This window comes from Phalacrocorax aristotelis, chromosome 12 (assembly GCF_949628215.1).
Source record: "Phalacrocorax aristotelis chromosome 12, bGulAri2.1, whole genome shotgun sequence".
Lineage (NCBI taxonomy): Eukaryota > Metazoa > Chordata > Aves > Suliformes > Phalacrocoracidae > Phalacrocorax > Phalacrocorax aristotelis.
Window position 1 is genome coordinate 2,191,272 of NC_134287.1, and position 13,266 is coordinate 2,204,537.

The 13,266-nt window shown below is 43.0% G+C and overlaps 1 protein-coding gene across 5 annotated transcripts in view; it reads right to left on the minus strand.

Annotated features, from left to right (window-relative positions):
- WASHC2C (WASH complex subunit 2C) overlaps positions 1–13,266 on the minus strand; it is a 37,999-nt gene that overhangs the window by 16,801 nt on the left and 7,932 nt on the right. For 3 of the 5 annotated variants that reach the window (XM_075108210.1, XM_075108206.1, XM_075108208.1), the window contains exons 10-20: positions 12,365–12,433; positions 11,869–11,981; positions 9,561–9,633; positions 8,714–8,770; positions 6,539–6,703; positions 5,779–5,918; positions 4,548–4,640; positions 3,918–4,022; positions 2,428–2,544; positions 802–965; positions 241–352 (exon numbers count right to left, since the gene is read on the minus strand). In XM_075108210.1, the coding sequence (XP_074964311.1) occupies positions 241–352; positions 802–965; positions 2,428–2,544; positions 3,918–4,022; positions 4,548–4,640; positions 5,779–5,918; positions 6,539–6,703; positions 8,714–8,770; positions 9,561–9,633; positions 11,869–11,981; positions 12,365–12,433 (1,208 nt within the window). The remainder of the gene's footprint in view (positions 1–240; positions 353–801; positions 966–2,427; positions 2,545–3,917; positions 4,023–4,547; positions 4,641–5,778; positions 5,919–6,538; positions 6,704–8,713; positions 8,771–9,560; positions 9,634–11,868; positions 11,982–12,364; positions 12,434–13,266) is intronic. The other 2 variants (XM_075108211.1, XM_075108209.1) reach the window with 1 other exon arrangement.

Sequence of the window (13,266 nt, forward strand, 5' to 3'; positions counted from 1 at the left end):
GGCTTTTTAGGAGAAACCAAAAAAATGTAGGGTTAGTGGTCAAGAATATTTTGAAATCTCTGTCAGGCTGATGGTAAAAAGTTTTCCATGTAAGAGTTCAGTCTGCCCTGCTCCCATTCCAAATTTGCTAGGACTACCCCTGTCTAAAACAAGTTAGACTTACATTCAGTACCCAACAAGGAAAACAGACTATAAAAAGTCTAAGTGTTCCACTTTAGTTTTAAAAGAAAGGGGAGGTACCACTGCAGCCTTGGCAGCTGAAGGAAGTAGTGTTGATGGGGCGCTGAAGAATGATTCTCCATTAACAGCATCATCTTCAAACAACAACGATACCTTCTGTGGCTTTCTTTGGCTGCAGTGACAGAGACAAGAAAGTGGAAGATTCAGTGCAAGTTTCAGAGGCCATGCACTGCATCTGTTTAAAAGTATAACTTAGAACCATCATTTTCAGGAAGTGGTCCCCGATACAGGGCTCTGCTTCCTCACTGTCTCAACAATTCTACCACCTTCCCTTCTTGCCTGCACAGCCTTCTGCAGAAGTAAAGATAAAAAGAAGTAAAGATGATTTTTTGTATCGCAGGGAGGGAAATGGAGAGCCCGATACAGAGGTGGCAAGGAGAATGATCCGCCACAGATACAAATGAGGTAAACACCCATCCCTGCCCGTCTGCACTCACGCCCCTCTACTTCCTCCTCAGCAGCAGCAGAAAGGGACACTTGCAATACGCCCGGGCCCGGCTGGTTTTGAAGGCATTGCTGGGCTGTTCTGAAAAAACACCCACCCCCGTCCCAGGCTGTCACCTCTCTTTAGTGATTGCAAATAAATCCTCCTCATCCTCTTCCTCAAAGAGGCTTGTCTTCTTCACAGCTTTAGCCTGACTGACAGTGCTAGCTGGTTTTGCAGGGTCCTCTTTTCGGTCATCTTCAGAAGGAAGTTTAGCTGGCTTGGAAACATTCCAGTGTTCCTTAAAAATAAAGAACCCTTAAGTTTTCTTTTGTCTTGGTCAAAGCCACTTCCCCATCTTCTCTATAGTCGGAAACACTTCAGCATCTTGGCAGCCCTTGCATCTCTTTACGAGTTTATTTTCCTGCCTTTGCGTTAGTCAGTGTGATCTGACATCACTCAGGCTTTGCAGAGGGCCTGGCCACCTTTTGCTGGACAAATAACATATGCCAAAACAGGATACACAGACTTCACTATTATTGTTGCTCTTGACAGCTGAGGTCAGTGTCAACTGCAGTTACACAAGTAAGGTCACCCAGTCGAATCTTATTTGAGGCACTTAAATAAATAGCAAGTTTGATGTATGGGGAAAAAAAACACAAAAAGAAACCCCAAGAAAAAACACAATACCCACACCCAAGACACTTCATAGTTCTGGTGCTGCACTTCTTATTTCCTCAACTTTTGACCACAGTACTTTCTCCCCCTCCTCCCCCCCGCCCCAGAGCCAGCATTTAATGAAGCCTACCCACTGAACAAGTCAAAATTCTACATTAAAGGGAAACATTTCTTGGATTGGGAGAGTTTTCTGGCTTGGGTGTTTTCTTATTCCCAGCATTTCAAGTGGTTTGCCCCATTCCCCACCTCTGATCATCCCCTTTCTGAAAGGGACTACAGGCATGCTGAAGTATGACGATTAGTCCCCATTAAGATAAAAGTGCATCTAAAGATATTACTAGTATCCACTAAGCAAGCAATTACAGGACAGGTAACAAAAATCAAATCTACACAAAAGAGTAATTTTGGGGGGTAGGAGGGCTAAGAGGAGCCTGGATCCTATTCACATGAGTTAATTCAGGGACTTTCCATACAAGTTTTTAATTTACTTAGTGTCTCTGGCTTTCATTTAAGAAGCAGGACAACACCTAATCCACCCCTAGAAGGGGGCTGCTCTCTGGGAACCCTAGTCATTTCTGTTTCATTTTTCCTATCCCTAGCTTTAAAAAAAACAAACACACAAAAAAAGCAAAACCAATGCAAACAAAAAAAACCCCACAACACCAAAACCCAAGCAACCCCCTCACCCCAAAAACCCAAAACAAAGAAAAGAAAAACTCACCACATACCCATCTAGAACTGGTGAACTTTCCTTACAGAAATTAAAGCAGTAGGAGCAAACTTACTTTTCTGTTTTAGTATTTTTAAGTCAGACTTGTTGGCAGCACCCTCCATTTGCTATCAATCTTTCTATAAATTACATTGAAAATACTGATTCTCTCTTCCACATCACTTCTGTTACCTAGATCCTGAGATAACGTCAGCCAAGCATCAGACACTTCCTCAGCAGCACACAAGTCACAGGACTGGGGTAGGCGTGGCACGTGGACACAGCAGTTTGACTGTGGTTCCCATCTCAACAATTCTATGCTTTGCCCAGCATAAAGCCCCGTAACCCCTTTCAACCAAATCTTATTCCTCAGTACCTCCTCATCACTGCTGAACAATAAGCTAGAAGCTTTCTTGAGTGGCTCTGACTGTTTTGCTTTCTCTTCCAGGGGTTTTTCCTGTTGCTTCTTGGCAGGTAACACACCAAAGAGATCCTTGAAATAAAATTAAAAAAGAAACCTATTTAAAAAACTCAAAAGCCAAAAGCACAATGAAAATCTCACTGAGAAGTCATCATCATGCAAGACACCGTTGCCATCCACTCCTCAGGTGAGTAGGATAGAGAAATGGTGTTTTGTGAACCCTTTTTGAAGACAATTTCAAGGGCGATGCAGTATTCTGGTACAGGAAATTCCACGCACGCAGCTTTTGATAGGCCAGAAACTTGTAAGCACACAGCCTGGTTTTGGCCCACAGATTCTCCACCATAAGGCTCGACCAGGAGCCAAAAACCACGACACAGCAATTCTGTTGGGCAGCACCTAACATAACGTGGCCCTGTTTCTACATCTACATAGTGAAACAGAGAATGAGTCCTGTTCTGAGAGGACAGGCAATAGGCAAACTGAACCACTACCACTGGGCAAGAACCAATCCTTTTCACCTGAACAGACCCATGCAGATTATTATATAGGCATCAGAATGTGCAAAAGCATATGTTGACTTCACCACCTAACACTTATTTTTGCTTCTCTCCACTCAACTTGAACTTCAGTTCCATAACGCAACCTTCATGGCAGATACTAGAGACCTTACCACATTACAAAATGTTTCACTATCCTGACAGTTGCTTCTAAACAGCCCCTATTCAGAAAGGTGAGCTGGAAGCAGCCCCCTCTTGAACAGGAAACCTTTATCTTGAGTTTGCAGAAGTCCCTTATCGTACAGGTCTGAGCAAGCCTCCTATTCGCCTCAGGTTAAGACTATGGGGTAAGTTAACTCACCATGCAGGCTGCAGGCCAAGAGTTGGAAGCACTTTGGAGGGTGTGTGGGAGGGAGAAGAGGGTAAAAAGATAAGAAAAGCACACACTAATTCAATTTTGTTAAGTTCCTTGCACAAACTGTACTCTGATCTCAGTTTCTACACTAGCAGCCACAATTCTTACACACTGAAAAGCAAGAAAAAAAGGAATCTGCCAGCCATGACACAGGAGAAGCAAGAAGTCATCCGTGTGGCCACGTACCACAGGCCAGTATAAAACAGCTTCCTGAAGCTCGTATCCATTCTATTGCTCAGTGTTCTCTAGTCTTATCAATCAGAGGGATAATATCCTTCCTGCTTAGGTCCAGAGATGATATGTACTGACTGCAAAATACTAAACACACCAAGAACTCACAAGAGTCCCTGCTACCATTCTCCTCCGTAATACTGTCTACGTGCTTAGAACTGCAAGATCGATTTAATGCTCTAATTTAGTGCTCCATTTACAAGCTTAGTGTTGTAAGCTTCTGAATATTTCCTGCTGCATTTGCAACAGCTGTGCAGGAGGGCCCCCATACACAGGCAGCATCAGGAAGTGGTACTTACCTCTTCATCATCATCAAACAAGGAGAGCGGAGCTTTTGTCGTGGACTTGCTGGTGGGGAAGGATGTAGCTTTGGATTTCACAGTTCTACTTGATGAAAACAAGTCCTGTGCAAACCAAAGAAACGTCACATTGCAAAGCTGTATGTTTAAGAACTCTAAATGGAACGTTCATGGTTTTCCTTTTTTTTTTTTTTCATAAAGTGTTTAGCGTGCCTGTGAAGTAGGGAAAGGTCATCTTGCTCAGATGTACCACCAATCACCTGCAACTCCACAGGGATTTCCCTGAGCTGGGCAGATTAATTGCTAGCTAGAAGCTGAGGACACAAGATTAAACATATGCAGTCTTTCATGATTCTTGTTGCCAATTTGCTGATCTTTCCCCTCTTCAGGCTTTCAGTTTATGCCTGTGTGTACCGCACAAGTTTAACTCTCTGAAGACAGGGAAAAAGATTGCCAGAAATTTCACTCTTGGAGCAAGAAGAAACTTTCAGGATGGCTGGGAGTAGATGCACGGATATCTGAGCTCCCAGGCTTAGAGATAAACAGGGAGTCCCCAGATACAAGCGGACTGAAGTCAGGGTGACTCAAATCTCAAGGATTTCTGTAGGGATTTATTAAAGAGATACTCACTTCAGAATCCTCCTCATCAGAGAAGAGGCCCCTCTGTTTTCTTGGAGGTGTTTCAGATAAAGGCTTGAAGTCCTTCCCTGAAGATGGTTGACTCTTTAGGACAAATAAAGACAATGCATCAGAACCCATTTAGATTCAGAAAGGGTCATATGATGTGCATGCCCATGCTAAGGGGCATGCTGCTGGCAGTGTCCCCACAGCTAAAGGGACAGAACACAAGCTTGTCACCCACGGGCTGAAGTCCAAAACTCGTGTACTGAATGAGTTCCTCACATGCAGCCAAAGCTACACACAAGTGACTTGCAGGTCTTACCACGGGCCTCCCCTCCCGCCACCATCCTTCTCAACAGAAAAATGTATGCAGCAAGTCATGCCAGCCCCCCTTGTGAGTTAAATGAAAATGTTTCTTTTAACAAACTGTGTTTCATAAAGGAAGAGGGCAGTTTGTGCCAGCCATCATTTCCTGCATTAGCACAGCACAGCCCCAGCCTGCCACTAGCTAAATTGCCATTAAATTCAGAGTTATTCCAGACCCAAGCACTACTGTCAGCAAGCTTGAGGTATAAAACAGCCCTCACTTCCTGACAGAGCAGGAATGGTGCTGCTGAATCAGTTCCCATACTCTTCTCTGATCTCAGCACTTGGCTTTTCTGGAGGAATGGCATCAGATGACCTCCCACCACCACTCCCGCTCATTGGCCATGGATACCCTTGCACTGCACCAGAAACAGAAGCTGGCTTTGGCCCTCACGCTCAGGTGCTTCTCATAAGGCAATATGGAGAAAGTCCTACAGCAACTTTTGTGAGACAACCCCAGCGCTGTACACTTCTCAGTCCAGAGGGGAGGTTGGTGTAAGTGCAAACATAGCCTCTGCAGCACAGAGCTGTGACACCAAAGGTTCTTAAGTCAGACTGTTTTATTTCAGCCATGAACTTCATAAACATTTTTTATTATCAAAGGCTTCTCATTTTGCTCTCATTTCAATCCTGCCTTAATAAGATTCTTCCAATCACTGCCACACACAAAAAAGAAAAACCTCAAACCCCAAGTTTGAGAGGCAAAAAGCATTTAAGGACCCCTGAAGCACTTGGGTCATGAAAGACCCTATGAACCTAGTTCTGTTTCGCAAATACAGCATGTCCAAAGTGTTGTACATAGAAAGACTCCTTCAGCTGCAGTAGTAACTTTTTGCTAAAACCTTCGCCACAAAACCCGTTTTTATGCCATTACCTTTTTTTCCATAACTGTCTCCCTACAGCTTTCTGTTTCTTTAGTTGTGCCAGCAACCACAGGAGGAATGGCAGGCTTTTCCTTGAATAAGTCACCTTCTTCATCATCATCATCATCAAATAGGTCAGCCGTGGACTTGACTGCATTAAGAGGTGAAACAAACGGAACGATGAGAACAGAACCGCCACTACTGAACAAGAGAAGAAATCAGAGTCTCAAGAGATACCATGCTCCCTTTTTAAAGATGGCCAACGTCAGGAGTCTTTAAGAGAAAAGGCTAGAGCAGCTCTCAGAGGGAAACACCACTTACCAGAGAGCACTGGTGACAGAGCGGACAGACAACAAACACTGGGCTAGAGTCAACTGGCATCTCTAAAGGCAGTGCTTTGTATTGGCTTGGCACCTCTAAAGACCTAGAGCCTGCCAATAGGGAGTGTTGGGCACAGGGACTTAAGGCTGTGCCAATAAAGTCTACATCATTTCCCTGATTCAAGTCTAGATACTGCCCTAGAAGTAGAAGGAGCATCCTAAGAAAGAAAAGTCGGTGGAGAACATGTACAAATAAGCCAGTCCTAAAACACTCTGAGGAAATGTCAAAAACAAACAAACAAAAAAAACCACAAAAACCCAAACAACCCCCCCAAAAACCCAAGCAGAAGTAACAGTGACACAGGTTTGAATTTTGTAACTCATTGGTTCCTCAGTTTGAATTTTTATGACCTTTAGTGTTTAATCTTCCACTGCACATGTGTAGAGGTACCTGAATCTGGAGGCTTTTTAGTTGCTCCCACAAAGAAGTCGTCGTCGTCGTCATCATCAAACAGAACAACTTTCCCAGGCGGTTTAGGAGTTCTCTCTGTGCTCTGTGCTGCAGGCTTCTTGTCTTTTTCCAAAATTACAGTGGAACCAAACACATCACTTCCTCCTGCAGGTCAGACAGGGGTGAAGAAAAGAACCCGCACACAGAGGTCATTGCCACAGGTACCGAAAAGCTGAACTCATGCCATAGTAAGTGGAGCTAGGCAGAGTTTCCATCACAGCGACTTTTAATGCATTCTTGCAACAATGCCACATCAAAAGCATTAAGCTAGAAACTGCCTGATAAAGCCAAGTCGCAGACAGATGGCCCCTCGCTCCCACTGCCATCACTTCTTCCTCAAACCTGCTCACCTCTCCTAGGAACAACAGCCAGGTTCTGCTAGAAGACCCAGCAGTCCCACGCTGCCATCCCCATGGACTTCCCAAATCAGAATCCCACTTCACTAAGCAGTCAGCCACACCACTGTGGACAAGTAAAAGCGGTAAGGTGCTTGAGGAGAGGGGAGGACAGGTGACTGAGCTCTCCCAAGGAGCTGCACTTGTCATGCAAAACCACTAGCAGCACTGCAGGAGGAGGCTGAGTTTGGTCCCAAGATCCCCACATCCTTCAGATATGGCAGTGATCAACTAGAATAAGTTGGTAACAACTATTTCTTCTACATCTGGTGTGTAAATGTCCTGCTTCAGTAACACGTGCACATCGATAGATTGTCTGCAAACACTTTTAGTGTTTTTGGTAAAAATAGGCAGCCTGGTTCTAAGCCTGTCTTTTTGCTTCTTACGTATAGATGCTTGTAACAGTGGCAAAAAAAAAAAAAAAGATATTTTAATTGAAAGGTTGGCAGAGAGTAGAATAACTGTTATTTGGTTAAAAGTCAGCAGACTGCATGAATTTTGATCAGGACAGCAGCAGTTTATTATGGAAAAAAGTGTACCGTGCCATTAGAACGCGCCAAAGGCTTGACAGAAATATAGCTACAAAATTTGGTTATTAAACATCCTCAAGTTTCTAAACAAACTGTTCACTGGGAATGTGTTAATCAAGCAATTCTGAAGAGCAAAGGAGCCTCAACCTTGGGGTTTTTTGGTGACTTTAGCCTGCCTACAAGTTACTGAGAAGGTGCAACTGAAGACTTTGAATAAATGCTACATATAACTTAATTCCTGATGAACCAGCACAGGACACTTAAAACGATGGGGAGTTCACTGCTTACACAACAGTACCTCCAAGAAAGAGCGAAGGATTAAAAAAAAACCTCAAGCTGCTTTTTAACCTGCTACTAAGTCTTATAATTATGTAGAATGACCATTGCAGATGCATATCTTTGATCGTAGAGTAAAAAGGCTGTATTTGTATATGCCCTACTCTAAATATCATGCTTATCAAGGGTTCAGTTAACTGAAGCCACGGTCTTGAAACAGGCCTTTCTTAATAAAGGGCAAAACTTAAAATTAAGGTGACTCAATCAGGTGAAGACCCCACACAGAGGCAGAAATCAAAGTCAGTTAATTCAAAGAGATTGGTGACGCGTTTCTTTTCATTGCTAAGCTTGAAGTCTGACATGGCACAAGGATCTTACTACAATTCTTTTTTTTCTAGCTCCGGGTTACAGACCTGGTGCCTCCCCATGCATGCAAATCCTCCTAATCAAAACCAGAGAACGAGAGTGATCTTATTTACCTGTGCCACAAAAATATAGGAATTTGATGCTTAAACTGCTCTGCTAATGTAAAGCAATATGATCAAATCTGCAAGATCAAAATGCATTTCCTTCTCAAAGCATAGAGGGAAGGTGTGACTGCATGCACTGCAGACTTAAACTGTCTAATATCAGCTGAAGTAAAGCACATAGCACCACACTGGAAGCTGACAGCTGCTAATATCTGCCATTAATGATATCTACCTTTGGAGCTCCTACAGAACCTTGATTATTCTTAAAGCATGCTGCAGTTTAGGCTTAGCATGGTAGAAGCACCTGTATTTGTCATTAAGCACATGATCAAGCAATGTGGTGTTGGTGTATTCGGATAGTTTTCTTCTTTAAAACCTCCTCAGTAGGTTTTAAAGGAAAGAGCATTTTGTGCATGAAGCAATTTGCTATTGAATGAATCATACCTGGGAACAGAGATACTGCACCTGCAGGAACTTTCTTTAAGGACTTTGTAGAGGATGCTGAAATCATAGGAAGTACAATACAAATGTATGCACTTGTTTTATGCTGTCAAAGCCTTCAGAACTCTACCACAGAAACAGGAATCTGAGAAGTCTTCTGAAGTCCATTTTTTTCCTCTATAGCTCAGAACTCTTTAAACATTCTCCTTGAACTTCCGTTGTTTTTTTTTTTTTGCAGTCTAGCTATTTTTGCTCCATTAAAACTCAACAAAACAGCTTAACTAAACTGAAGCTTATAAACACAACATACATTTACACATAGCATTATTTACAACAGTTCCCATTCACACACTCAAAACCACTTCAATTTAAAGCACAATGGCTTAGCCTCCCAACCCTTATCTGAAAATTCATCAAATACAAGTAAAAGTGAACGGTGCTGCAGTACAGAATGTGTGCTCAGACTCCTTAAGGGTCTAGATATGCAGCTAATGGGAAAAATCGTTCGTGCATTAACCTGCAAGAAGAAATCTTTACTCCACTCAAACCCACAACTAGATCCTGCAAAGTACTCTTCAGCAGCAGGGACCCAGTGCGTGCAGAGAGCTCTGCCAACATCAGTACGGACATCCTTGCAGCTCCAGGAGAGTAGATGTGTGTAAGAGATCATAGTGACCTAATACATTTAAGATGCAAGGAAAACACAGCTGTTCTCTATTAAGACTGGGGAGAAGAAGAGATTTGCCAAAAATTGCTACTGCAGACTTTCTAGTTTGGAAAACAGTCTAGCTGCTAGTGGTGATAAATCACAGCAGAGACAGGACTACAGGAGGCAACAATTAGTTCTTACCTTCACTTACTGGGACTCGCTCCTCTCTCTCTTTTGATTCTTCTCCTTTTGGTGCTTCAGCAAAAAGATCACTCTGATTGTAGATGAAAATGCAAAGGGGAAGAAGTGGTGAATTTGTTTTTTGTAGCAGAAGACAGCTGCTGATTTTTCCATGTAGAATATCCACTTCTCAGACAAGATGGAGGAGGTAACTACCACTCCCTTCTCAAAAGAATGCCTGCATATATAGGCTTAAACCTAGGTACTCAAGCATTAACTCAAACTCAGAAGAGTAGCTTTCTGTCTTCTAAAATTTAATTTACACTGATTATCAGCCTGTTTACTGCAGAGAAGGAATGATCTTTTATTTATACATCTTCAAGGGCTTATGCTAATTAATCTACAGCTCTTTAGGTCCTGATTACACCCTTCTAAGCTTTCCTACTGAAGCTTATACAGTAAGTTTGAAGGAAGAATTCAGGTCAGGACAAGCATAAAAATACTCCTGAACTTCACATGACTAAGATGAATGATTTATATTGCTTCTAAGGAGCCTCTAAGACACCAGTGTGGTGCAGAGATGTACATTATAGTTCAAAAAGCATTGCAGGACACTCCCACAAAAGTCCTTGTGCCCAGGCTGCAGTTGCCCTGTGCCGATCACCCCTGAGAGTCACAGCCTAGATTTCCAGGAAACCTTTACACCTTCTGAGTACTGACCCCTTAATTTCTGGAAAGCCTCCCTCTTACAGGAAGTTGGGTATTAGAGGTTGCCTCCTTGGAGGCTCCAAACGCATGGTCTGTACAGAGCTTTGTGGAAATAAGGCAGCAATACTTAGGAAGGAGTAGAGGAGTGCTGGGCTGCAGCAGCAACATCGGGGAGTTACTGCGCATTTGCCATATGCTTTTTGCCAGTTGACCTACTGTGGCTGCCTTCTGGTACAGTAAGGCCTCCTCCATTGCACATGGTAAGCGAAGATAAGTTACCCTTCCTAGATGATTAACTTTCAGGTAACAGGAAACCAAGAATAAGTGTATTCAGGCAGGCAACACACACAGACAAATCTGCTTGGCTGTCCTGTGTCTACAGGATGAGGAAAGTAGTCCTGGCAGTAAGTAATAAAGAGGGTCTAATGATAGCTTCATCTGAATTTGTGCTGACACAAAGCCGGCTTGCACTGATGGACTTATTTTTTTTTAAAGCTGTTTGCTGCCACTTAAAAAGAAAGCACATTAATATTTTCCCACAACGGCTGCATTTGAGTGCAAAGCGCTGCATAGAACTACCCTCTTCCCTTCACACAATGCCCCTGGTGCTTCTTGGCTGTATTCTAGCAGATTGGCATGGTATGCTTGAGGTCAGCTGTACATGAGGTCTCCTTCCAAATTCCAGTCTAATAGCCTCCTCAGCTCTGAGGAACACCAGACTTTTCTTCTAGTTGCAACGAGGAACACAACATCGCATAGAGGCAAGTTTGGCCACTATTCTGGGCCTTGCTTCACTGTTACCAGCATCGTCTGCATGATAGAACTCAGAGGCAATCATCTGTCTTTCACAGCTACACTGTCAGATTCCTAAGTTTTAAGTATCCCTGACACTGGGTTTCTCTCCCCCTTCATGTGCACAAACAATGCTAAAATAAGTTCAGAAATGCACTTTGTGCCGTTCCTTCATCAAGTCAGCTGTAGATACATAGCATAAGAATAAGCTTAAGGTAAACTTTTCTTCCCGGTACAGGTAACCCAGGAATTGTACAATAACTAGATGAAAGAACGTAGCATACTTGCAACAGGGAACTTTTAACAGCACTGAGACAGAGGAACCCAACAGCATCACTGCCGGACATGGTTTGTGAACGATAAAATGGAAAGGACATCATGTTCTTTTTCCTCTCAAACTTCTCCCACAGCCAGGGAGAAAGAGAGAATGACAGAATTCAGTATTCTCACAGGCATCTTAATAGAAATTTTCTGTTTTAAAATAAACAAACAGCATGGCATTTGGTTTATCTCCACAGATAAAAGTGAGATAGGTGCCGAGTAAGCTCTGTTGGAATTAGAACTTTTCTAATATAAGGATAGGACCACACTTGCATTTCTAGCAGCAATACTGCAGAAGGAGGCCTTTGTGCCAAGGGGAATATAAGTACCTCACTTGTGTAGTTCTCTTTTTCCATGGGAAAGCTGCACTGTTCAACTACGCTTGAATGTCACCAAGCAACAAAGTGTTGTCTCCCATCTCTGCCTTCCAGAAGTGAGACTTTGTTGGGGTCTTTTGTTTTTAGAAGGGGGACACACACTCCATTTCTACCCTCTCCAGCATTCTCACCTCTTCATCATCAAAGAGACCTGTTCCACCACTGAAGAGGCCACCCCTAGACCCAAAGGGTGTGAAGTCTTCATCAGTCAACTTAGGAGGCTTGAAGATGTCATCGTCTTCATCTAGAAAGCACAAGAGCCAAGAGCTGTCGTGCAACTGACCAAGTTTCAGGAAAGAGAATTAAAGAGACAGACAAAATAAAAACTTCTTGATTCTTTGGGTTTGATTCTATTCCATCTCTCTCACAAGCACGACACATACAAAGAAGCTGCTGTAGTCAGACTGGGTTGCATATGGTTGCTCCACAACACCACAATTAAGGTGCAACTCTCACTAGGCCTGTTTCTAGCCTTGTTTTACAGGCATATCACAACCCAGATTTGTATACACACTCACCTTGAAGGATGCTCACTGATATCCCCCCCCCCCCGTTTTGCCTCAATTTCCTGGGTGGTGTCTTACATTCCAGCCCACAATTCAAAAATAAGACAGGAGGAAATCCTACCATCTGATGGAACCCTCACTTCTTTCTTCTCTTTCAGCATTTTCCTTGTTTTGGTCTCTGATGACAGGGCTTTAGGAAGAAAATTTCAAAACATAAATAAAATAGTCCGTCTGTACTTGTAGCCTGTGATCAGTCTATGACAAGGAAAACCTAAAAAAAAAATAATCTAACCAAGCTGAACTTACATGTTTTTATATGAATCAGCCCACTGAAGCAATTCTATGATGTACAGGCTCTAAAATTGGCACTTAAGATTGTAATAGCATCATTCTGTCAGACACTGTGGGTTCAACATAGTTGCCCACACACAGACTAGTGTCACTGAGATGCCAGAGAGCAGCACGGCGTTCCAGACGGTGCAGATCCCACACAAAGCACACAGAACCTTTGAGCAGCTCAAATGGCTCCAGACATACTATCCTTGATCCAGTTACCTGAGGCAAAGCCAGAGTTTTATTCCCTCTGGTCTCACTGTCTCAAGGGTATTTCAAAGAGCAGATTTCCCTGTAACTGAACAAAGCTAGGTGGTAGGTTTCACACTCTGACACCCACAGACCTAGATTGATTGTTTGAACCACACAAGAACACACACACACTGTTCTTGTCTGTTCATGCTCTCAGAATTACAGGTCAAAAGCAGGCTGACGAGCACTTGCCACCTCAATTCCAGTCAGCTATTTTCAACTCCTACTTTGCCGCAAGAATAACTACTTGAGAGAGGCCCGTCCCTTTGAAAGCAATGCAAAAGTAAGTACAGTATTTAGTCTGAAATATCACTGAAATCAGTAGCAAGGAAAAGTTCCTGAAAAGGCAGCATGTTTAAGCCACAAAGAGGAAAAAAAAAACAAGCTACACCCCCTGAAAACATAAATCTACTGCTTGAGGGGTTTTCCACTGTACTA